The sequence below is a fragment of the Rhinatrema bivittatum genome, chromosome 1, assembly GCF_901001135.1.
Source record: "Rhinatrema bivittatum chromosome 1, aRhiBiv1.1, whole genome shotgun sequence".
NCBI classification, from domain to species: domain Eukaryota; kingdom Metazoa; phylum Chordata; class Amphibia; order Gymnophiona; family Rhinatrematidae; genus Rhinatrema; species Rhinatrema bivittatum.
The window spans coordinates 88,450,600-88,477,908 of NC_042615.1; the positions used below are offsets into that span (position 1 = coordinate 88,450,600).

At 40.7% G+C, this 27,309-nt stretch overlaps 1 protein-coding gene across 7 annotated transcripts in view; it reads left to right on the forward strand.

The window, feature by feature from the left end:
- The window catches only part of CLCN3 (chloride voltage-gated channel 3), a 176,492-nt gene that overhangs the window by 121,320 nt on the left and 27,863 nt on the right, over positions 1-27,309 (forward strand). For all 7 annotated transcript variants that reach the window (XM_029573930.1, XM_029574169.1, XM_029574100.1 and 4 more), the window contains 4 exons: positions 1,721-1,801; positions 18,133-18,678; positions 23,292-23,478; positions 25,221-25,619. In XM_029573930.1, coding sequence (XP_029429790.1) covers positions 1,721-1,801; positions 18,133-18,678; positions 23,292-23,478; positions 25,221-25,619 — 1,213 coding nt within the window. The remainder of the gene's footprint in view (positions 1-1,720; positions 1,802-18,132; positions 18,679-23,291; positions 23,479-25,220; positions 25,620-27,309) is intronic.

Sequence of the window (27,309 nt, forward strand, 5' to 3'; positions counted from 1 at the left end):
CAATCTCGGACCCTCTGCTCCTCAGGCTGGTCCTAGCACACCCAGATTTTCCACATCCCCACTCAGACCCAGCACACTCGTCCTCCACTTCCTTGCCTGGAGCTAGCACGCTCTGTTGACTCCCTGCTCTAACCTGACCACAACACTCCATTTTTTCCCTCCCAGTCTGGCCTCAGCATAATTCTGACCCACCTCCATGCCCTTCTCCCCAGTCCTAACACACTTCTGAGTCTCCCCTTCCCATCACCAAAGGAAAGAAAGAGTAAACAACTAAAAACACCCTGAAAATCTCCAGCACATGAAAGTACTTTCTCCCCTGCACACCAATCCCGCTTTAGTCAAGGTCCCTGAGACCTTACCTCCCTTCGGGTCTGCAGATCTCCCTGGGGCAGGAATCAACCCCCATTGCTCCTACCCCATTCCTTCGGCTTTGCAAAATGGTCATCTGTGAATCTAAGGTCAGTGCCATTATGTTGTACGGCAGATTCTGTCATACAACATAATGGTGCTGACACTCAGCCGACATCCATTTTGCAAAGCGAGTTGAGAAGCTTAAGTGATGGAAGATGGCTCGTGCTCCTGCACAACTGCAGTGAATAAGGACGGTTGGGGGGAGGGGGGGGCCTTACCCTGAAGCAGGTTTAGTCAGTGTGGGGTGGGACCCGAACTCTGACCCATGTTTTTTGTTTTTCTTTTAGTTTTTTGAGTTCCTGGTAACCAGGTAGAGGGAGCCCATGTATGCTACCCCACCAGTGCCAACAAACTGCACCACCACAGTTGTATTATAAATATAGACAATAGAACTAAAAAAGCAACAACTTTTCCTATTGAGTTTTTTGATCTCTATCCAAGATAGTTACCTGTCTTTCATGGAAAAGGAAAGGCTTGATGGTCTTGTCTTTGCAAACTGAACACTTGTGAGATAATGATATTTCTGCATTTTCTTTAGAGCCCCTACAAAACAAACAAAAATGTTAAATAGCAAAACTAAAAAGCAGCAGTGTAAAATTAGAAACATGGTCCAGTTCCCTCCCTTCTAGGCAGTAATATCCAGATGTTCTGTTAGCCTGGACTAATTTATTTTAAATACTTTGTGCTAAAAGTAGTTTATTTCAGTTTATATCAAAATATGTATGGTCTATATTAATGCTGGAAATTACTGTGGGCATACATGTAAAAGGACTTTTGGAGGGAGAAATGTTGTATATCATGTTTGGGTACTTTTGTTATTATTTGTTGTACTATAAAGGACTTGTTACTCTGTATATTATACCGACATCAGCATATCTAAATATTAAAGCAACAGACATTAAGTTCTTATATACAGATAGATTGTTGGGATTCTGAGATTCAAATCAAGCACAGGTTGCTACTATAATTTCATCTGACTAACCACTGGTAAACTTATCAGTGGAGCAATCAATCATAACATTTAGAGCAGGGGTCGGCAACTCTGGTCCTGGATTGCCACAAGCAGGTATCCACAGTGAATATGCATGAGATATATTTGGATGTACTACCTCCATTGTATGCAAATATATCTCATGCATATTCATTGTAGATGTCCTGAAAACCAGACCTATATTGGCACTCCAGGACTGGCGATACCTACCCCTGACAAAGCATGAAGTGAGGTGGTGAGTGTGATGTCTTTTTAAGTGTTGTGTATAAGACTGGTACATTTCAAAATGCTCCTTTTAATTTCACATCTCCCTTCTAGGTACTGTCAGCGGCTTCAGCAGCAGGAGTATCTGTGGCTTTCGGTGCGCCAATCGGTGGAGTTCTATTTAGTTTGGAAGAGGTATGTACTTATGAGAATGGAAAAAGGAAAATTTAAACAGGATGCTGCTCATTTTATATTTACTTGGGCTTACTTAATTCATACACATTGCTCATGTAATATGAGTGACCTCCACAGATCTGTTGTTGGGGGGGTTCAGTCCTTATGCCCTTTATGCCCATGGCCTCCAAAATCCAACTATGAAAGTAACATATTCTCTGTTTCTTGTCTTTTACTTTGTTCATTTCTACAGTAGTATGTAGAATGGTACATACTACTGGCTGTACATTACATTTAAAACTTCTGCATATAATGGGGGTGGTGCCCTCTTCAAGTGTATATGATTCCCATCTGCTCACTCTCCTGATCACATCTCCGACTTCCCCTTGAGGTAGATGCCCTTAGTTCTTCTAGTTTGTTGCTTGATGATCTTACATGCATCCATTTACGGAATTCTTCCAGTAGCAGTACTTTTAAGTATGCGCCAGTTAATAAAATGGGAGTATTCAAAAGGTGTACAATCGATTCTCCAGGAGAGTTAAGATAGCCACCATTAAGGGAATACAAAAGCTAGTAGTCACTCAAGGATAAAACACACCGATGTAATAAGCTGCAGTAGACCTACCATGAGTTTTCCTATGCTAATCCTACATGTGTATGTAATAACGCAATTAGTGTGGGAAAAAAACGTGCACAAAAACCTGCTTTTTGAGCAGGTTTGTGTGCACGTTTTTTTCCCACACTAATTGCATGGACTCGTTTAGCACGAGTCCATGCAAAGGAGGCAGTTAACTATTCATAGGCAATGCAGAGAGCCGTGCTGACGTTAGTGTGGGTCAGGGCAGGGGTTAAGTTTAAGTGCCTATCTGGAAGTCAAAAAATTACGCTGCAGAAGCCAGCAGAGAGGTCAAAGATGGAACAGGCACATGTCAGAAATGCTGAATACTTTTGTAGTGCCTTCCAAATCTGTGCTGCATTTCCCCCGCTCACCAGCATCCACCATTCTAGCTCCCACACGATCAGTGACGGATCATGAAGGGGTTAGACCAGAGCTTTCCAAACTTTTCATGTTGGTGACACACTTTTTAGACAAACATAATTTCGGGGCACAGTAATTCAGTCTACTAGTAAACCAGAGGTTAAAGGTTAAACGAACGAAACATATTTCGACAATTTATGTATGTTTCCTTAAATATATACATAAATAAAATGTTTCACGACACAACCTATCTCATGAAAACCTTAAATTTATATTAAAAATATATATTCCAAGATTCATGTTATTGTTATAATTTATGAGAAACAATAATAAAACAAATTGTCTGTCCCCCACACACTCATCTCTCTCCTCCCCCCCAGCACATGTCTGGCCCCCACACACTCATATCTCTCCCCCTCAAGCACATGTCTGACCCCCACACATTCATTTCTCTCCCCCCAGCACATGTCTGTACCCCACACACTCATATCTCTCCCCCTCAAGCACATGTCTGGCCCCCACACTCATGTACCTCGTCTTTTTGATTGTTGCCAGTTAAGTGCTTCACTCCCTTCCATGATCACCAGACACTGCTGCTTGCAGTCAGTACTCCTCATGGCCAGGCCTCATCGGCAGCAGCAGCCAATGCAAGGATGGCTGGGCTCGTTCCACCCACCACGCCCCCCAAAAAAACGCGATTGACAGCAAAAATCACCCAATAATAAGCAACCCATAAACTGAAAAAAAAAAAAATGAATCTCTAGAAAAAAAAAAAGCCCAAACTCGCGTCAGAGTTGACCGGGCTTGCGCGACACACCTGCACACTGCAGGCGACACACTAACGTGTCCCGACACACAGTTTGGAAAGCTCTGGGTTAGACATTGCTCTACCGACCTTCATTCTCACTCCTGGACCACTAACTCACTACTGTCTTACGAAAGGAGAAGGTTTTCAACGAAGAATCAATCATGGGTAACCACATTAATGTGGCTTTATGCATGGTTTAATGCATAGGGCTTTCAGCGCATTCACTTCTGCGTGTATATTTGTTTTGCATGGATTTTCTGTGTGTATCATATTTGCATGTTGTCCCCTTATTACATCCTGTGGCAATGTCTGCTTTTGCTGGACCCGCAAAAAAAAAAAACTTGCTGAAAAATAGCTCCAATTTCATCGCAGGTCTTATTACATCGGCTCCACTATTTTCATATCAATTAAAGGAACAGGAACAAAACTTCTGCAAGTGATGATCTAAGGTTTAGGCAGATATTAGTAGTGCATTATTACCAGTCCATTTCTGATCCCGAGCCGTGGAAGAATGCTGCTGAGTATTCCAAAGCTCAAGAGTCAGGTGAGATAATGTGAAAAGGTTGCAGGAGAGCAACGCAGTACTGTGTTATGCTAGTTATTTGTATCCGTACTCGTGGTAAAAAATGAAATTAGCACAAAATAGAAAGTTCTTATAGCCTTACTAGGCTCTAGTATCTTCTGGTTATGGTTATCGATCTTTCCTGAGTCCCTTCTATTCCCCTACTTCTCCTGAACATGTATAAGTGACCTACAATTAAATAGAAGGTAAAGAAGGCTGCTTTTGCTGGTAGTGCCTATTATGATTGGTCATTTAATCAGCATTGATTGCAATAGTAACTACTGTGACATAAGTTGTCATATGTGAGCGTTCATTTGTATATTGTGAGTTTTCATTCCCTCACTCATTTTAACACTGAAAAACATCCTCCTAGTGTCCTGCTCGGCATTCTTAGATTTAAACAGTAGGACAATGCGTTTAATGCTTCTTGCTTGCTCCCAGCAAAGCATGGGTCCCTAGGAGTTATATCAGTTATTGTCAAGCCAACTCCCTGTTTTCATGTGATTCTTTCTAGACTACTAATTCCACTTAAATTTCCCTAGATTCTCTGGGGTCTTGAAGAGACTTATAGCATTGCTCTTTCAGGTTAATATGCTTGGGATCTTCATGTATCTGCTGCCTCAAAGGTTAACCTGAGAGAGAGGGAACCATTATACCAAAATAATGAAATATGTTAATATGTCTCAGTATTTTGAGTTTAATTCTCTTTTGTAGGTATTGTGTTTTCACAGATCAGAGTTTGACCTTGGCAGAAAAGCAGCACATAATGCAGATTGGTTAAACATTTAGCTTTAAATTGTTGCTTTAGCACCCTCTATATTATTCTGTATTATGTTTTGCTTATTTGTATTTTAATTATTTACCTTCATGAATATATCAACTATTCATTAACCTAAACTATGTCTCTCTTTATGGTACTTTCCCAATTCTGTCTTTATTACTTGGTCTCTAGCATACTGGCATTTCTTAGATATTTTACTTAGAGCAGCCCAGCCATGAGTTAGGCTCTCATCTAACAGGCAGACCAACAAAAATAGTTGTCAGCTGCTCCCACAGAGGCTGATCGCACTCAGCACAAATTACTGGTTAAGTAAGCCAGCTGTTACTGCAGAAGTTTCTCATTATCAGGCTAAATTTCTGTAACAGACTGAACACATGCTGACTACTAATACAGAGACGCTCAGCAAAATTGCAGAACTCACACTATCATAAGAACATAAGAAATACCATACTGAGTCATTTCATTTCACATTTATATACCGCTTTCTATGTAGGACTCAAAGCAGTAAACTAATTGTAATATTCCCAAACACTCCTGATAACCCCTTTGGCAGTAACCTGCCACCTCTCTGGGCTGACTTTTCAGCCCTGGCACCTAGAAATGAGGTCACAGGGTGAGCCAGGGCCATAGGAAGGAAAACTCTTAGAGGATTGTGCTGTAAACACAGCCCTTTGGGCACTTTTAGCCTTTAATGGAACTGGTTCTAGTCAGAGCAATAGTTCCTTAAACCCAGCAATATGCAGTCCCAGCCTTTTGGAAGAAATACCCAGTAGATCAGGGGTGGCCAACTCCAGTCCTCAAAAGCCACAAAAATAGACCTGGTTTTCAGGATACCTACAATGAATATACATGTGAGAGATTTGCATGCAGTGATGTATGCAAATCCATCTCATGCATATTCATTGCAGAAATCTTGAAAACCAGGCCTGATTGTAGCTCCTGAGGACTGGAGTTGGCCAACCCCACAGTAGATACTAATAAGGAGATCCATTCCTTGTTGTTTACTCCAAGGTCACAGCAATAAGCGTTTGCATTCTCCAACCCCAACTAATAGCCATTCCTGTTCATACTACAGATCAGTCCAGATAAGTGGGTTTTGCATCCCTACCAGCAGATGGAGGCAGAGAATAAAAACTTTTCAGACACTGCTGCATAACTGAAAGTGTCGCCTGCAGTCCCTCAGTATGTCTCTAACTTCAGCAGATGGTAGAGTTGCAAACCTGCAGTCTGAGAGAAATTAAAAAAAAAAAAAAAAAAGACTGGAAAAGATTCAGTGGTGTTAGGTACCTTCATGGGCCATCCCTTACATAGAACCAGGCAGCAGGGGATTGGTGATCCATGGCCTGTCTCAGCCTGCAGCATCCAGAGGGACTGAAAGCCAGAGGTCCTGGCTCCCTCTCGCCATCTGAAGTCTTCTCCCCCTCACCACCGGCCAGGAATAGGAAACTATATCTTTTATCTGGGGTTTGTTGGCTCAGAGGTGCTGTTGCTTTAAATTTAAGTTTAAAAAAAAAAAAGGAAGGTTTAGAAGCAAGTCAGAAGAGCCAGACGGTTGATGCTTTCAATGGGAGTGTCTAGAGCCACAGAGAGAGGAGTCAGCAGTCCTTGACAATGCTGGGAGGCCCGGAGCAGTTCGGGGAGAGTGACTTGCACCGCTGGTGGGCCTCCTTTAATCATGCCGCACTGTGACTGTGCCACATTCGTGTCTGTAATGGCACCTACCACAATGACAGAGATGTATATCAATTGTCAAAATTGTATATAGATGAGGTGGTAGGTTTCATATAATTTTAAGCATTACTACCCAGTAATAGCTTTATATCTTTTTAATCATCAACCACCCAAACTCCCTCCATTTTAATATTTGTGAGAGTGGTAACAAGTTAATTTTTAGTGAAAAAAATAGTTTTTATGAAAAAAAATTTGTTTTTTTTTTTAGGCACTAAAAAATGTGCACATAGGGTTGGACATTCCTCAGATGTTAACCTTTTTACAACAGAATTTGTCAAAGGGACTGGCTTATAATGCACTTTGGGTACAGGTGGCAGCCTTAGGATGTCTTAAAGACAAGCTGCGGGGGAAGCCGTTGGTCTCTCATCTGGACGTCATTTGTTATCTGAAAGGGGTCAAGCATTTGCGCCCGCCTATTCATAGGAAGTATGTGACTGGAACCTTGACTTGGTTTTGTGGGTTCTGTGTGGATCTCCGTTTGAGCCTTTGCGGAGAGCCTCACTGAATGACCTCTCCTTGAAGGTAGTTTTTCTGGTGGCGATTTGTTCAGGCAGGTGGATTTTGGAGCTTCATGCTTTGTCCTGTAGAAATCCTTTCTCATGGATTGCGGATGACTGTGTGACGTTGCATATGGTTCCCTCATGTCATTTCCTCTTAACCAGAAGGTGGAGCTTCTAGCGTTTCCGTATTGGTCTTTGGAGACACCACATGCGAGGGAACTTCATTTATTGGATGTTCATCGGATTCTGTTATGGTATCTGAAGGTTGCAAACAGTTTTTGTTGGTCCGATCATCCTTTTGTATTGTTCAATGGAGCTAAGAAAAGATGTAGGTTGTCTAAAGCCATGATTGCTTGTTGGTTAAAGGATACATTTTTTGGCCTATGTCTGTAAAGGTCGAACGGCCCCCAGAAGAGTTGCGAGCGCATTCTAATAGGACACAAGCAGCTTCCTAGGCAGACTTTCAGTTGGTATCACCTCAGGAGATTTTTAGGGTTGCAACATGATCTTCCTTCACACTTTCACCAGACATTGGATGTTCAGGCTTCGTTTGGTGAGGGTGTATTGCGAGCATTTTTTGGGTTCCTGCCCAGTGTAGGGGAACTTGGGTACATCCCACTTGTCTGGACTGATCTGGGGTTTGTACCTATCTCCAATAAACTTGTCAAAGCCTTTTTTTTTAAATCCAGCTATACTACTTACCTTGATCATATCCTCTGGCAACAAATTTGGCAGTGTAATTGTGCAATAATTGAAAACATGCTTTCTTAAATTTGTTTTAAATCTGCTATAAGTTTGTTTCATAGTGTGTGCCCTTGTTCTAGTATTATTTGAAAAGGTAACCTTTCCTTATTTACTGTTCTTCACTACTTATGATTTTATAAACTTTATTATATCCTCTCTCATTTATCTCTTCTCCAAGTTGAAGAGCACTAACCTGTTAAGCTTTTCTTCATAAGGGAGCCTTTCCATCCCCTTTACCATTTTTGTTGCACTTCTCTGTTAATTTTCTAGTTCTGCTAGAACTCTTTTGAGTTGGAGCAACCAGAACTGTACACAATACTCAAAATATGATCTTACCATAAATTTATACAGAGGAATTATAATCTGTGAAAACAAGGTGAATTACCGAGTCATACTAACAGGAAATGTTATTTGACCGCACCACTAATAGAACATGATTCCAGAATTTTCTAGTAAAATCCTGAAGATTCCTTGGAGCATTAACAGCGGTATTTATTTATTTATTTATTTGTGTGTCTTATATAGCATTGTACCATGTGAAAATCACTAGTTCATAACGGTGTATAGGTTAGCCACTCATAAATAAATAATGAAAACAGAGGTAGATATATGTACAGATAGTAACCTTTGGGAAACATTTAGATGCAGTGTGCGCATTCAAAGACAGATATGTTTAGGAAAACAAAACTGGGTTAAGAAGGGTTAGGGGTGGGGGTGAAAATCAGTACATTTTAGGTTTTCTAACTTATGGCGAATTGGGCATTTTTGAAAAGTCAGGTCCGCACAGCCATGTGGCTTGTCTCAATTTGTTTTGTACTGTTACCAATGGAAACTACTGTTTTTACTGCTGCGTTTACTCCTCGCAGCTTTCCCCCCCCCCCCCGCCCCCCCCCATTTTTACTACTAAAAACTGCATAGCATGTCTATAGCACTACTTGATGTATGTAGCACTGAACAGATTCATATACAAGAAAGTGCCTGCTCCATTGGAATTACAATCTAGTTAAGACAAACATGCAGGACTTGCACTGTAAACTTGGGATAGGCTTTTTGAGTTGGTATGTCATGCTTCCTGTTCTGGCCTTATTCAGATCCAGTCTAAAAACCCAACTTTTTGAAGCTGCTTTTTTTTTTTAACTTATTATTTATCGATTTTACAACACCACTTTGTGCGGAAACACTGTATTCAAACAAAAATAACATATCAAGAAAATTAAATATAGGAAATATTCATTATAATACCCATTAGACCACAATATGTGTAAGGGGGGTAGTTCAGCATAATAGGGAAAAAATAAATGACATAGCTCAATATGGCATGTACACATTCCAAAAGGATGAATTAACCTAGATGTTGCTTGCTTGAAGCGTGATCTTCTTGGAGTCTATGAAACTCTTAAGCTGTTCTAGTGAAAAAAATACATAACTAACTCTGATATACTTAACAATGTACTTACATGGGAACCTTAGAAAGAAGGTTGCTCCTACAGCTAAGGTCTCCTGACACAATGCCAGGAAACCCTTCCTTCTCTCCTGAGTGGACTTCGTTATGTCTGGAAAAATCCTGACTTTTTGACCCATGAAACGTACATTCAATTTCATAAAGTAACTTTTCATAACCATGCTCAGATTTTTTTCGGTAAATAGTGATATTAACAGCATAGCTCTTTCAGAAACTTCGTAGTTAGAAGACTCTAAAAAATCAGTTAAGTTATCCAAATCTACAGGAGGAAGCTGATGTTGATCAGATAAACGAGAAGGCAAAAAGTACACTTTATCTAGGGGGAGAGCAGATTCTGTGGTGAACTCCAAAACATCAAGGCAATATCTTCTTAAGGTAATTTGAGGGATCTCTCCCACTACCCTGGGAAAATTTAATATTCATAAATTTAAATGTCTTAAAGTATTTTCTATAAATTCCACTTTCCTGTTTAAAGCACCACAGTCTTGAATAATAGTAGACTGAACTCCTTTAACATACTTTATTCTTCTTCCACGTTTTTAAACATCCAGAATCTCCTGTCACTGTGAGTCAGTGTTCTTGAAAATAGTATCTACTTGTTGAGAGAGAATTAATTTTTAAAGAACAGTCTGAAAAAACTTTGCCCATCGAGGACATTTGGTCCCATAGAGACTCTAGAGCAGAGCTTTCCAAACTTTTCATGTTGGTGACACACTTTTTAGACAAACATAATTTCGTGACACAGTAATTCAGTCTACCAGCAAACCAGAAGTTAAAGGTTAAACGAACAAAATGTATTTCAACAATTTATGTATGTTTCCTTAAATATATACATAAATAAAATGTTTCACAACACAACCTATCTCATAATAAATATTTGCAGGCTTCCATTTCCTCCATGCTGACCTCGTACATTGTGAGATCGGCATAGAGAAAGTGCTACTCTTGCACATTCCCAAAGATTACATGTGCCAATCACTAAAAAGTAATTTTTTTTTTTACCTTTGCTGTCTGATCTTAGTTTTCTAATTGGTTGGTCACAGGCTTTTTTTTCCACCTTTCCTTTCTTGTTTTTTTGCCAATTCCTTTTACAGGGTCTTTTTTCTATTTCTTTTCTCTCCATCTGTCTTCCCTCAAACACACAATCAGGTTCTCATTCTCACACGCTATCTCACACACACAGGCTCTCACTCACATGCAATCTCACACATCCACAGCTCTCACTCTCACATGCCTCTCTCTCATACATACATACATACATACTGTCTCTCTCGTGCACATGCTGTCTCACTCTCACACACACAGGCTCTCTCACTCCTACATGCTCTCTTGCTCAAGCACAGGCTCTCACTGGCACATGCTGTCCCTCTGCACGGGTTGCCGAAGGATGGGCTCTTCAGAGGCCCTGATCTTCCCTGGCCGTGACATGGGATCTGCAGCGGCCCTGCTATCGGGTTTCCTCCTCTTCTCGGGCCGTCGCGACGTGGGATCCACAACGGCCCATTAATGCTGCTCTTCTTCTGTACGCAGCAGATGCTCCTCCTCCTTCCTGCCCACGCGGCTCCGGCAACGTTTTTCTTCCAGGGCTGCACAGGCAGGAAGGAGGAGGAGTGAACGTGACCCTTTTCTTTGGGCCGTGGTGATGTAAGCTCCACCACTGCCCGCCGATCTTCCTGCTATAGTTCCCTGCTTCCGCCGGCCCTGTGGACCGGGCGACACACCTCCACACTACAGGCGACACACTAATGTGTCCCGCACACACTTTGGAAAGCTCTGCTCTAGAGTAACAATCGCTGGCTTCTCAAAAGAAACTGGTAAGCTGCTAAATAAGAGAGTTCCAGCGGCAGACATTTCACCACCATTTGGCGCTTGGCTGATCATACCAGTCGATGCAGAAGTACCGGCTCCCTCTCCATTAATCTAAGAAGAACTGAGCACGGGAGAGTCCAAAGCCGCTGCTTACTCTGCCTCCGCTTCTTGAAATCCTTCTTCGGGGTTCCATGTGAAGCGTGGCGACATGGCCAACCATGAGGCCGGCGGTTGGGGTTCACCCAGGGGGCTCAGTGATACTTCCTCCGAGGCCGGGGCGGGCTCTCCTCCACTAACTTCGGCAGCCGGAACATGAGCCCCTGATTGCAATGCCATTCCTGTGCACTGTAAGATCGTTTTCTGCCCGGATAAGGATGAAGAAACAGAGGGGTATGTTCCAACTTTCCCCTTCCTCTTCACAGGCATTTTAAATGACAAAAAAAGGGGAAAAAAGTTCAGTAGGAAATGGCGAACAGGCAGAGCTGTGCTCTGGTTAAGCTGCCATATTAACTCCACCCCCTAAAGCTACTTTTAAATCTCAACTTCTGGGTTTCCTAATCATAGTCTTGTTAACTTTTAACCATTTGTTTAATATAAATTAGACTTGGGAATTTCATTATTAAAAAAATGATTAAAGTTAACAAGACTATGATCAGGAGAACAAGGAGTTAAGATTTAAAAATGGCTTCAAAAAGTTGGATTTTTAGACTGGATTTGAATAAGGCCAGAGAAAGGAAGCATAGCACACCAATTCAAGAAGCCTCTTCCAAGAAGGAGCAGATTAGCCTATTGAGGGATCGGGCATTCCCGGGTGAGCTGGTCTCTCTTGTCATGTGATTCCTCAACTTCCCGGGCACAGCCAAAAAAGAGGGGTTTGCCACGGCCCAGAAGAAAGATTCGGCAGGGCCATGGTAGACCCCGTATCACTTGGCCAGAAGAGAGGCCTGTGGGGCCACGATGGAGCCCACCCATTGCGTCCTGAAGAATGGCTCAGCAAGGCCGCTGTGGAGCCCATTTCACTATGGCCAGAAGAGAAGCCTGTGGGGCTGCAACAGAGCCCATCTGTCATGGCCCGAAGACTGGCTCGGTGAGGCCGCATGGATTCCATCTCATCGCGGCGCAAAGAGAGGCCTGCAGGGCATGCTCCCTCTCCCCTCCGGGACAGCGCTACTATTATGTTCTCGTCCCACCTTCCCTCCTGCAGTAAGTATCAGATGGCCATCCTGTAGGTCGTCCTTAGAAAAGGCCCAGAAGAAAGGAGACAGAGAATGTGTGTTTGTGTGTATGAGACTGGCTATGTGTATTTGAGAAAAAGAGTTTGCATGTGCTGGGGAGAGCCTGCATGTGTATGAGAGAGAGCGCATTTGTGTATGTATGAGAGGGCTTACATGTGTATGTGAATGAGAGAGAGAGCCTGCACGTGTTTGTATGAGAGCCTGAGTGTTTATGGGAGTCAGAGAGCCTATGTGTGCATGAGAGCCTTGTATGAGAGAGAGAGAGACTGTTTGTGACATTATATATGTGAGTGAGAGCGAAGGCCTATGTATGTGATAGCATATATGTGAGAGTGAGAGCTTGTGTATGTGACAGCATGTGTGTGAGTACAAGAGAAGAGCCTGTGTGTGTGATAATGTGTGTATGCAAGTGGGAAAGAGAGAGGATAGAGTTTGTGAGGCTCCCTTTCCGACAATTCACAACAATCTCTGGATGACTTTAAATTAAAAGATTCAAGGTATGGAGAGCTAGAGATTTGTTAATCCTATTATTTTACATTTTTAGGTGTTATTTCCTGTTTGCTGTTTTGAAATATTTGGTGTTTGTGAAATACTAGAAAAAATATATGTGAATTTTCTCATTATTGTATGTTTGTCAGCTGTTTTGACATATTATTGCTTGATGTTTTGTGAGGAATGATGATTCTATTTTTCCATTGTTGCACTGCATAACACAGTTGGACTTGTGGTTTCCAAAGCATGTGTGCGAGCGAGTGAACCAGTGAGCATGTATATGAGCAAAAGAGAACAAGCAAGCCAATGAGCACATATGTGTGAACAAGAAGACTATTTAAGCCAATGGGCATGTGTGCGAGTGTAAGATGTGTGAGAAGGTGTATGTGAACAAGAGTGAGTCATTGAACATTTGTGAGAGCCAAATTGTAAGCATGAGTGTGAGAGAGAGCGTGTGAGCCAGGGAGCATTTGTGTGAGAGAGTATAAGAGAGTTTTTTTGAGAATGGAGATTTGATTATTAGGAATGTAGGCTGGTAGGCATGAGGATCGCCTGGTAACATGCCTACCTGGTGCGAAGGTGGCAGACCTCATGCGTCACCTAGATAGGATTTTAGACAGTTTTGGTGAGTAGCCGGCTGTCGTGGTACATGTGGGCACCGACGACAAGGAAAATGTGGGAGAGAGGTTCTGGAAGCCAAATTTAGGCTCTTAGGTAAAAAGCTTAAATCCAGAACCTCCAGGGTAGCACTCTCTGAAATGATCCCTGTTCCATGCGAAGGTCCCCAGAGACAGGAGGAGCTCCAGAGTCTCAATTCGTGGATGAGACGATGGTGCAAGGAAGAGGGATTCAGTTTTGTAGGAACTAGGGAACCTTTTGGGGAAGGGGGAGTCTCTGGTTAAGGTGGAGCCCATCCGAAGGGATGGGCTCCACCTTCGGAGAAAGGTATCTTCAAAGGATACTAATGATGCATTAGAATTAGGGCATCCCGACAGTGAGGTTCCATTAATAAGAAAAGTAGTCCAAGTGCCTGTAACTAAAAACTCACCTGAGCTAAAAAATTCGAACTTAACCCTATCAATTAAAAAGCAGAATGAAAATACAAACAAAAAACAGACTTTGAAATATTTGTATGCTAATGCCAGAAGTCTAAGAAGTAAGATGGGAGAATTAGAATGTATAGCAGTAAATGATGACATAGACTTAATTGGCATCTCAGAGACATGGTGGAAGGAGGATAACCAATGGGACTGTGCTATACTGGGGTACAGATTATATCGCAATGACAGAGATGAGCACCCAGGAGGCGGTGTGGCGCTTTATGTCCGGGAATGCATAGAGTCCAACAGGATAAACATCCTGCATGAGACTAAATGTACAATTGAATCTTTATGGGTAGAAATCCCTTGTAGGTTGGGGAAGACTATAGTGATAGGAGGATACTACCGTCCACCTGGTCAAGATGGTGAGATGGACAATGAAATGCTAAGAGAAATTAGGGAAGCTAACCAAATTGGTAGTGCGGTAATAATGGGAGATTTCAATTACCTAAAACAATCACGTATCAATAAGGTTTTTGTGACTTTTGTGAAAGTAAATTCCACATTTTTATGAAAAAACAAACAAAAGCATAAAATTGCAAAGTTAAAAATATAAAAAAGATATATAGGTTATGGACCGATGATTAAAAAGACCCATAGCAGTAAAAATTACAAGTTACATACTTGCGAACCGCGGGTAGTAATGATGGTCCAATATATCAAGATAAATTGATTCATGAATTTACTTTCACAAAAGTCCAAAAACCTTATTGATACAACTTGATTGTTTTAGGTATACTGTTGTTTTCGTTGTATACTGGACTAATTGATACAGAGAGATTGTAGATTTCAATTACCCCAATATTGACTGGGTAAATGTATCATCAGGACATGCTAGAGAGAGAAAGTTCCTGGATGGAAAAACAACAGCTTTATGGAGCAATTGGTTCAGGAACAGACGAGAGAGGGAGCCATTTTAGATCTAATTCTCAGTGGAGCACAGGATTTGGTGAGAGAGATAACGGTGGTTGGAAACAGGATGCTGGGCTTGATGGACCCTTGGTCTGACCCAGTATGGCATGTTCTTATATATATATGAGAGAGGAAAAAGTTTATGTATTCCTCCTATCCCTGACTAATCCATGACAATCTCAGGGGGTTTTCTTTAACCTTAGTTTTAATTATTGGGTATTATTTGACATGTCTGCTCCTTTGAAATATTTTGTTGATGTTTGGGAAATTAAAAAAAAAACAATTTTATATATTTTTAATCATATGCTCTATTCATCAGCTGCTTTTAAATATTTCTTCTTTATATGAGTATGGTTTTACTATTATGATTAAGGATTTATATTTCTTGATTTTGACATTTAATGAAGAATGGTGTTATTGTTTTTCTATTGTTGCACTGCATACGGAGTCTGGCTTGTTATGGTTTTTGTCTGCATGTTTCTATTTATACTTTATTATTTCTTTATTCTGTATTTGGTGAGGGTCTGTCTGTTCTGCAGGTGTGACTGAGGTGAGGTATTCTGCTAGCGTGTAGTTTCTATGTAGGGATCTATTACAGCTAGATTTGTTCTGTTTTCCTTCTAGCAGGTGTATTGGTGTGTTAGGACCTGGTGTAATATTTGCAGTGTCACCAGCAAGACTGAGTGAGACGCACACAGATGCACACACACACTTACTCTGTGTGTGGGTGTGTCTAAGAAGAGAATGTGAGTGTGTGTGAGAGAAGGTCTGAGAGAGAGTGTGTCAGTGTGTGTATGCCAATAAAGTTTCTGCAGTCTAAAAATCTGTTTTGTGACTGAGCTTGTGTGTGTGCGTCTGACACTAGCTGGCTGGCTGGCATGTGCATATACCTGTAAAATCTCTTATAGAGATATAAGCAGACTTGTGGGTGGGCCCAACCAATTTGCATAGATAGAATGGGGCTCTGTTTGCCTCACCCTTGGTCTAGATTGTACTCTACTTTTTAGCTATTTAGGAAAAATGTGAAGTTTATTTTGGAGATATTTTGAGTCAATTCTGCCATGTTCCAGGGTTGACTTGTCGTGCATTTAGGACTGTTGATGCATATGCTGCAAGGAAAGTGCATGAGGGGAGTCAGATACCCCGTGGGCTGGTTTTGAAAAAATCCCCCTGGCTGGTACTTTTCCTGCAATCCAACCCTGCTACTAATGCAGAACCCAGCATTGTGTACCTGTAGTTGGGATTATTTTTCCCTATGTGCGACACTTTGCACTTGTCCACATTTAGTTTCATCTGCTATTCAAATGCCTAGTCTCCTAGTCTGGCAAGGTCCTTCTGTATTCTCTCACAATATGCTGCTGTTTTAACTTTAAATAATCTAGTATCATCTGCAATTTTGATCACCTAACTCATTGTTCCCTTTTACAAATCATTTATGAATATGTTAAACAACATAGGTCCCAGTACAGATCTCTGAGTCACTCTACTAATGACCTTTATCCATTATGGAAAAAGTAATCATTTAATCCTGCCCTCTAGACAAATCAATAAAGAGCATTCAGCTGAATGCACAGTTTTACCTGCACTTGGGCACACATTTTGTGCAGGTAAACATTACTCCCGATGCAAGAAGGAGTTTTACCTGCACAAAATGTGCATTTAAAAATGTGCGTTCATCTCAGTGCCCTCATATGGAAATTCCTGCATATGAGGACATTAAGCATTCCCTCCTAATGCAGGGAGGTGTGCTGGCGGAGCAAACGGGTAGATTTTAAAAGAAGCGTGCTCGCACACACATGGATGCGCCAATTTTATAACAAGCGTGCGCCGGCAAGTGCATGTTATCAAATCTGGGGGCCACGCAGGGGGGCCTAATCTTACAAACATACGTGCGGTGACAAGATCAGACCTCTCCCAGGGAACTTCCCTACCCCCCCTACCTAATCTCCCTTACTTTTCCTCCCCTCTGCTCTCCTCCTCATCCCCTAATCCTTTTCTCCTACCTTTTTATGTTTTTATTTTGTTGCTTACTGCTCCTTTGGAGCAGTAGCAACTTGGGTGCACCGGCAGTCCCTTCCCCGGCACAGTGGCAAATGGCCTCTGTACCGGCCGCCTCCAGCCCCGCCCCCCGGACTACCCTTTCCTTCAGGTCTGCACTTCTGCAAGTACCGGCCTTTACGCACGTGGCCGGGCCTTGTTGAAAATTGGCTCGGTGCGCGCAAGACCTGGTCATGCACGTAAAGGTCAGAATTTACGCGCGTGGCCAAATAAATATCTACCCAACAGTTTCTTAGCGCTAGAAACTTTACTCCTGGTCAGAGGTAAAGTTTCTGCAGCTGGATATGCCTCCATGGCTTTCCCACTACCTGTGACGATAAGTGGCAGCAGCTCAAGCATAGCAAAAAATGGGACCCTAAATTAGGCGCACGGCAAAAGATATGCTCTTATACACGCTCTCCCATTCAGCCCCTCCCCTCCTGAGTTGAAATGTGCATTCAGCCTATGCTGACTGCACATATAGACTCGGTGTACGTGCATTTAAACTCCCAATTCAAACCATAGAATTAGCTTACTGCTTCGGGATTTAAACATAAAATTAACCTGTGTGTTGAAATTCAGCGCACAGGCTCAGAACCGCACAGTTTATTGCATCGGCCTGTCTGTGTTTCCTTTTAGCCAGTTGTCAGTCCTCAGTGGAACACTACCTTACTATCCCATGACTTTTTAATTTCTTGAGGAGTCTGTCATGGGGAATGTTGTCACATGCCCTCCGAAAATTCAAATGAACTATTTCAGCTGTTTACACCTTCCAAAAAAAAATCTGATACATTTGTAAGGCAAGATTTCCCTTTGCTAAAACCATGTTTACTCTTCCCAATTAAGCCATGCCTGTCTATATGACCAGTAATTTTGTTTTTTTAAGAATTTTATTTAATATATATTTTGATGACACTCTCTATTTACTTGGAGTCTTATATATGTTTTTAGAATATTTGTACAAAATTATTTTATATTTAAAGCTTAAAATATCTCATGGGAAGTATATTGAAGATGCTGTTGAAGGTTTGTCTTGCATTAATTTCCCAGAAACAGGGTGATTATGTGAATCTGAACACTATAAATCTTTGCATTACAGTGATCAAAGCATTAGTTTGCAGATCTTTCTTCAAAGTAGTAGTACTGATGGTATTTTCTAAACTGTATCTTTCTTTCTTGTGTTTGTGTTCTGGTTTGTAGGTGAGCTATTATTTCCCTTTGAAAACCTTGTGGAGGTCCTTTTTTGCTGCCTTGGTAGCAGCATTCGTTCTAAGATCAATTAATCCCTTTGGCAACAGCCGCCTGGTCCTGTTTTATGTGGAGTACCATACCCCTTGGTACCTTTTTGAACTGTTGCCCTTTATCCTCCTGGGAGTGTTTGGCGGGCTGTGGGGAGCGTTTTTCATCCGTGCAAATATTGCTTGGTGTCGTCGACGTAAAACCACAAAGTTCGGCAAGTATCCTGTCCTGGAGGTCATCGTGGTTGCAGCTATAACGGCTGTCATTGCCTTTCCCAACCCATACACCAGGCTTAACACCAGTGAACTGATCAAAGAACTCTTCACAGACTGTGGGCCTTTGGAGTCGTCCTCTCTCTGTGACTACAGGAATGACATGAATGCCAGCAAGATAGTAGACGATATCCCTGATCGTCCTGCAGGTGATGGAGTGTATTCAGCCATGTGGAAGCTCTGCTTAGCATTAGTGTTTAAAATCATCATGACAGTCTTTACCTTTGGTATCAAGGTAAGTGCATTATGTAATTTCTAATGTACGTAAGACTAGAAGCTTGTTTCCGAAAGAATAAAACCAAAATAAATAGGGTAAAATATACAAGACCACAGTGCATTTTTCCCCATTGACTAGAAACAGTTTCCTTATTTTAAACGGAAGCTGTTCACTCTGGGGTAAATTTTAAGCAAAGTTATATGTGTAATTTCAAATGCATGCAAAACAAACCTACTTTTCAAACACAAGTTACGCATACTTTGTCCTGGTAAAGCGTGATATCAATAAACAATTATAGTTTATAGCTGGCCTTTCCAGTATAAAATTCAGGTCTCCATTTCATCTAAAATTTGAATGCATAATGGAGGCATTACGCCGAGACTCCAGAGGTAGAAAGAGATGACTAGGCTAAAGGGATTATGCTAAGAATAGAATGTTTCAGACATGTTCAGCCTTCTTAGAATAGAAAAAATATTAATTAATGATAATCACAGCAATAAATAACACTATATATTCATAGAATTGTGGAAGTAATGCATGATCCCAAATAAATCATAGAGCATATTGCAGATTGGCTAAATGAGGAAAGGAAATCAGACTTTGATCATAAACGAGAAATTATAGGTTAAGTACAATAAGAAATATACTGTTTATAAAGCGTCACGCTAGATCTGAAAACTAATAGTTTAGAATCCTGTTTCTTACTGTACCATCTAGAAAAAAACAATTCTGTTTTGAAAAGGGTTTCTTCCTTTTGATCTGTGCCTAAACATTTCGAAATCGTGCCCTATCTAGTGGTAGATGAGCAATTTGTCATCGACTGACATTGTAGCCTTAGTGGTCCATGCACAGACCTATATTATCTGGAGCTTTTGAGATTGTTTGATTTCTCTAGTGCACTATTTGCTGACAGACTTCATACAAGTTATTCATTGTGTGCTGCAATTTAGTTTGCAAGCCTTTCTTTTGGGGAGTATTCTGGTTTAATCTTGGATAGTACTGTATACAATGGCAGTGCTGTTCTTATTCAGTGTGGTGTTGCATGTTTGAATAAATGGAATCCTGAGGCATTTATCACATAGAACAAAGTCGGGTAAAGGAAGAGCAGGGAAAATGAGGGATTTAGGGTTTGTTTAGAATGCAGGGCCTTTACCAATAAGGATTTTTCCGTAGTCTGTTTTTTAATAAAGCCTAGATTCTAAAACTGATCTCTAGACCACTTTAGAATATTCTTATGCTGTCTGCTTATGCTGTTTGCCACCTGAATTCTGTAATGTACCCACTTCTGTTACTGCCAGCTCAAACATTTATAGTAGGGAAGGTTTGAATGCACCTCTAATTGTTGCTATTTTACCCAGTATTTGACATAAAATGGGTAATAATCAGTTTTAATGCCTTTCAAGTGTGGGATTGTTGACGTGTAGTGAGCAAAATGCATGCAGCAAAAGTGACCCATCATTTAGCAAAGAAATAGAATAGAGTGTACTTTTTTTATTTTTTTTCCCCCTGCTGTTTCCTTGAAACCTACATTTTTCTTTCTGTTTGGATAATGCACAATTTTTGTTTCTATGGAAATGCTGTATTTATAGTGGATGTCACCAACAACCTAGAAGGACAATGTGAGGATTTTGCTATAATCCTAACACCCCTGATTGCTTGGAAAGTCACAGGAAGTGTAACTAGTGGTGGGTTTCCAGATTTGTTACAACTGGAGTTTTTTGTAAACTGAGATACCTTAGTATAAGGATTACCCAGAGATGAGGCTGTATATGAGTTTTCAAGGTCACATCTCAAGGAGCCTATGGGATCTTAAATACCTTTTATGCAATGAGTATAAGAATTATAACAACCTGAAAAAAAAAATCTAGTTTTCCAATATGGCTACTCAGACTTCTCTATCCTAGATTTCATAGAATAAATTTGGATGGCAGCCCAACAGGCTTGTCTCTTATAGCACACATCATGCCTTCCTCACCTACCTGTGATTTCTCCATAACCCTATAGTCCTGTCCTTCCACAGAAGTGATCTCTCCTTAAAAAAAAAAAAGTATATATATATATGTTACACACTTAAACTTGTCTAATGTAGCCACCTTCAGTAAATGTCTTTGTGTAACGTCACCTTTTTTCCTCAGTTGGAAATTGTTGTGCTGTGTTTGAATTCCATATAGGGTGGGACATAAGAATGCTGATACTTTGTCTAAGCAGTGGCCAGTTTTCTAAGGGAAAAAAATGGTGGGAAGAGATGTAATGACAGTAGATAGATATATCCAGAGCACCCAGCTTTCCTGTGGTGGATTTTTCAAAATTCTGCAGCAAGGGTTAGCAAATTCTGTGGCAGGTTTTTCAAAATGCTGTGGCAATTCTATGGCAAATTTGCATAAAGAATCACAGCTGTGACAATGCAAAAAAGTCAAGATTTTATTGAAAACATTCACATTTTTAAAACAATATTTAAACTATATACAAATACAAAACTCACCATTTACAAAAATCAACTGTTCCTCAAGTAAATTTAAGTTCCAAACTTGATTGTGCACTGTCACTTTTGTTTTGAATTGAAATACAGTGCACCCATTCTTTTTATATTTTCCTCAGAAAAGTCCTCGTCGTCTTTCTGAATATCTAAACTTATGTATACCGAAGCTATGCTCAGCATCAGCAGAGTTCATGCTACCTAAGTGTGTACTGTAAAATTGCCACTGCCATACATTTTTTAATAGATTGAATAAAATGAAAAAGGGACCTGGGATAAAAATACCCCAAATGTAATTACATTTATTTATATAAATAAACCGGAAAGCAGCAAAAACAGACCTGTCAGATGGATTCAGGGCAGCAGCAGCGGCAAGTCTGGCAGTGAGAGCAGGCAGTTCAGTAACTTCATCAGGAGATGGCAGCAGCAGTAGGAAGCCTGGGTCTGGACCCTGCCCTAGTGACAGAGAGTAGCTTGCTGGTTATGCTGATTTTCTGTTAGAGCCAATCAGCATGAAGCCCTGACACAATCGCCTTGAAGCAGCCCTGCAGGCACTACCAAGGCTTGGTTTAGGTACCGTAATTCAGCACACAGAAGTTTGAATGCTGTCAATTATGTGGCAACTACCTAATTATGCAGCTCTGGCTACATCAACGAAGATTCTGCAGGTGTTTTTTTGTTTTTTTTTACCTTAGCAGCAACAAAGAAAACCAAAGAATGTTCTCTCAGTTTAGGAGGTACAAACTGACAGACTGATGCAGCAATCTGTGGTTAAAACACTTTGCACTGGATTTCAGTGCAGTTTTAATGCTCAAATAAAAAAAATTTAACTCCCAATGCAGAAAGCTAATGATATGCTAATACATAGGGAGTTTAAAAACAAAAAAGCTGGTTGCCTTTAAAATGTGCCTTCTGCACTGGCGGGACCACAGGTTTTAACTCAGGAAGAGAAGGGTCCCTGACAGGCAGATCATGTAGCAGCAGTTGCCACCAGAAAAGTACTAATTTATCTGGCTATCTGCTGAGATTTGCCACTGCCACTTAACCAGATAAATCAGTACTTAAGCTGCTATCTAGCACGGGTTGCCGCGATTTAACCAAATAAGTACTTATCCAGCTAAGCCAACCCCTAAACTAGGTTACACAATTGTCAAAATTCCTATAATTGGGTTTCTATTATAAGCAAATGGTCTGAATGGACATATGGTAATTTGCCCTTGGCTTTCATGTTAATTATTCTCGTCTTGTATGTAAATTAGATTTTTATGGCTCACAATCAATTGGAATGTAAACTGGCCTAGTTTCTATTCAGAAATGTTCTTTTCTTATATTTCAGCATTCTTTTATCTAATTTATATAGTCTTTCTGTTTAGGAGAAGTGCAAGATTATAATGTTACTTCTTACAAAACTGCTTATGATAAAAAAGAAATCAAAAACTGAGAACAATAATAATGACTGTGTGACATGTCAAAAAGTGTTTAACTGCTTCTTCACCACTTTCATGTCTGTAATAGGGGGCTTGTAAGAACTACAACATTTTTCCTTTTTTTTTTTAATCTGGAGTAGTGGTGATATAGAAGATTTTGTCTTTATTGGCTACAACACTAAATAACTGAAAGAATTGTATAAGTTTATGAGGAAAAGGGATCATTGGGTATAATGTAGTTTGACTGTAGGGAAAATGACAGTAGGAAGACGTACACTGATCAGCATATTGGAGGTTGGAAGGAATCTCTTTCAATGTGTTTCAGAATTAACTACAGTTGAACAGTCTATTTTTAATTCTAGATTACCATATAGCGATAGCTTTAGGCAGCTACTTTTGAAGGTTTGACTCAGTGGAAGCTCCTCTTTCTCCCCAAACACACACACACGCACACTATTCTGTCTGCTCATCTGTGTTGTCATTCAGGAACTTTGTCACATTTAGGTGTGTGACACTTGTATTATTACAATAATTGTGTTCCAGTTTTACCCTCCCTGCAGGCCACTGCCAAGATTAGCGATGGATTTTATGATCCTAGTTCTCTTTTGTGCTCCCTCTTCTGTTGCTGTGTTATTAAGGAGGTGGAAGGGGATTACTGTGCTGTGCAGGAATCTTAAGAGAAAGTATCTGCCAGTCTGTACACTAATCCTGTCTTGTTCTTATTGTAGGTGCCTTCAGGTTTGTTTATCCCCAGCATGGCCATTGGAGCAATAGCAGGAAGGATTGTGGGCATCGCGGTGGAGCAGCTGGCATACTATCACCATGACTGGTTTATATTTAAGGAGTGGTGTGAAGTTGGAGCAGATTGCATCACACCAGGTCTTTACGCCATGGTTGGTGCTGCTGCATGTCTAGGTAATTATGATAAATCCATGTACTTTTGGTGTTAAGATTATTCACATCAAGCAACAAAACCCACTGTTCCCAATGAAAGTAGATTGCATTATTCTACTAATGAGTGATGAGCTACTATGCAAATCATTGAAGTCTAAGGCTGTCAGTTCCAAACCCCTTTACTAGTGACTCTTGACCTTGCTGTTTATGCTTTAGTTTATGCACTTCTGATAATTATTGGCACCACATCTGCAGTCTGGTTATAATTCAGCAGTGATGTCAGTGGCCACGTTCATATGTGATTATGTTGATGATGATACAGTATCACGATGCAAAACTGAGGGAAATGCATAGAATGAGGAGCCTGGAGTTGATATTTCTAGCGGTACATTATCAGTATGGAGATACCTACTGAGAGCTGTGGCAGCTCATTAAACCTGGAAGAATTAGTCATCGGGTGCTTGCTGGCCCAGGCTGAATTTGTTGTTGAAACAAAAAAAAAAAGTTGAATACCAAATCAGCGAGTGAAATAGCCAAAGCTTTGGCATACTTGGCTTATAAGGATGGCCTCAGCAGTGAGGATGTTCATATTTATGTGGCATTTACTATCACTATGAAAAAAGATACTTATTAGTCCACAATGGTACACTGTCAGCATGTGGAAAAATATTAATATCAAATGAGGCAAGTTCTAGTCTCAAAATGGCAGAAAATCCATTACCAAAAATTGCATTACAGAAAGGCCACAAGTCTTAAACAGTGTAAAAAAAAAAAAAAAAGCTCAAGAAACTAACAAAAGTTGCATTAATCTATGAAAAGTCATATGGATATGCTGATGCCTTATTAATGCCCCAGCCTTTCAGGCATTGATAGTTCACAGTAAACACTACTATTAATAATTAGTGTCCCAGAATTCTGGGCTAGGGTCATTGAAAGCCATTTATTGGGGTCTCCTGCTGGCTCAGTGGCATTGCCATGCAAAGGACCGGGGTTCTGTTCCCGGCTCAGTTCTTCCGCTCTCCTGGCTGGCCCTTGCTGTGCATGCTGCAGAGGCATTTATAACCCTCGGGAGGAGGGAGTCCAGCCATCATGCCAGATTTAAGGCCTATGATTTGAGGGTTTTAGGAGCAGCCCTGGTTCATAACCTTCCTGCTAAGAACTGTTGCTGCAGTGATAGGACTAAGTGAGTTCAAAGGTGATGTAAAATAGGGGAAAAAAATCATCAGGTAGTTGCAAATAAAGGCTTATGGTGCTGTATCCCAGCGTTGCTTCTGATTGAGCTGGAAGCTCAGAGCAACAGGAGCAAACTGTAACATAATGACAACAAAATCAGTTCATCTCAGTATGATGAAATTTAGGATTATTTTGTTCCTGCTTGTATTGTTGCAGGGCAATTCCATAAAGACCAGGTAGTTTTGATTTATTTTCCTGTCAAAAATTGTATCTCTAGAACAAATAGACGTCATTTTCATGTTTTTCCTATTTTGCAAGGTAGTTAGGGGAGGTTTGCATCATCTTAAACAGCACAAGCAAATAGTGGTGCAGTGGTGGGTAATTTGCAGAAGGTCGACTATGCAACTTTTATCTTCTTTGATTTGATTTTGTGTGATTGATTACTGTATGCCGCTAACCACCTAGACACTTAGAGATCCGTGCCTTGAGTGAGAAAATCATTCAGATGCAAAGGCGAGAGAACGTTCCTAACTTCCTCTCCTCTGACTTGTGCTAAAGAGCTGCTGTATTTCCCTTTAACCTTCCTGTAGGTGGCGTGACGAGGATGACGGTCTCGCTGGTGGTTATTGTATTTGAGCTCACAGGTGGGCTGGAGTACATTGTGCCCCTCATGGCAGCAGTAATGACCAGTAAGTGGGTAGGAGATGCCTTCGGTAGAGAGGGCATTTATGAGGCACACATCCGTCTCAATGGCTATCCCTTCCTGGATGCAAAAGAAGAATTCACGCACACCACGCTGGCTCGAGATGTCATGAGACCTCGCAGGAGCGATCCCCCTCTGGCGGTGCTGACTCAAGATAACATGACAGTTGATGACATTGAAAGTTTAATAAATGAAACCAGCTATAATGGTTTTCCTGTTATTATGTCAAAAGAGTCTCAAAGACTAGTAGGATTTGCTCTAAGGAGGGATTTGACACTTGCAATAGGTAAGTCTTTTATATACAATATTCTTCCTCGTTATTAAATTGAGAGCAGTATTTGAGTATAAAAGATTTTAGTTTTTCACAAATGTTAGTACATTGTCTTTATTAGGTCTCATTTACCTTTGCCAGTGGGAGATTACCATATTTTTACTTCAATTTTATAAACCTTCCCGGGCACTAAGGTTCACGCAGCACGGTCTATTAGAAGTCGAGACACTTGAAAGGGCCTCTTCAGTTGCCAGCTCCTCCTCTGGAACACTCTTCCTGACTCTCTACTGTTGTTGACTGATACTCAGTGCTTTATGAAATCTTTAAAAACATTTTTATTCCAGCAGGCTTTTTCACCTGAGCCCCAATAAGCAGTTAAGAAATGACTGTATTTTTCCTTTTGCCCTAAGTAACAGTCTCGCTAAATATCTCATTTGTTTTGATTTTTATGCATGTTTGTTTATTGTTCTCTGCCTTGAACTCTGGATAAGTGCAGGCTTCAAATCTTTTAAATAAACAAACATGTAAACAACTTTCGGGTCCCTGGACTGGGCTGATCCTGCTCCCTTGCTTTTTTGACTTTCTCATCAGGTGCATGGAGACCTTGATTTTAGTGTCCTTTTCTAGTTCTATTTGACCAGCAGAGATCAATAAACTGGAATTGTTTTCCATTCTTTTACCGCTCCTTTTTCTTCCCAGCCATTCCTTCTGCTTATGCAACAAGGGACATACATATACCAGTACAAACTCAATCTGTGATTGAGCTTAAATAAGGATTTCATCATGAAAATACATCACCAAGTCGCAAAGCTCTCTGAGGTTTAATACAGTCATAGGAAGAAAAGAGGACATGGTATTTTAGTATTGTCTTTGGAATATGATTTAGTACACCATACAAATAGCAAAAGTAGTAAATCAAAAGGAGTGTGAAACAGACAACTATCATTAGTAGCATCAGTTTTTGATCAATATTGTCCCTTTTCTTGTGCCACAATAGTACAGTGGAAACACTATTTTAAAAAAAACAGATTGCTGGTGAACCAACTTCAGAAATGAATTGCAGAGCTGCTAGGAGCAGTTGGGCTGATGTTGATTTCTAGTAGAAACAGGGATTGCCTGACCTCATGGCAAGCTGCTAATGCTTGGCACAAATGACTGGATGCTCCCAGGAGCAAACCTCTTTTTTTTATTATTATATTAACTACTAGCCAGCCAGACTGGATGCTAGAGTGGGATGCTTTCAGAGCTCTGTTTTAGTGCACAATTTTGAAAACTGGTACTGGTTATGTTTTATATTTAAGATTTTATTAATCTAAGACTACAAGTTAATATCTTTTTGTCAGTAATTCCAACAGTAGTAAAAACAACAACATACAATTCCTTGGATATTTCTATTATATTCCCCTCCCTTCCCCGTGACAATTCAAAATATGAAGTATAGGTAGCTGAAGCTGGCCAATATAAGATTTAAATAATATAAAATAAAATAATATAAAGTAGCACGTCATATCCATATTCAACTTTTGCTACTTATACCACCACAAGAAGGGTTCCCAAACAGCTATATGAGAGGCCTCCTTATCTCTTCTAATTGCTGTTAAGAGTTCATATAGTGTAGTGCCTTAAGTCCTCTGAAAAAATGGCCTTTGCGTTGGCATGGTCTCCCTTTACCAATGAACCGCCACTTCTCGCCGAGCAACACACA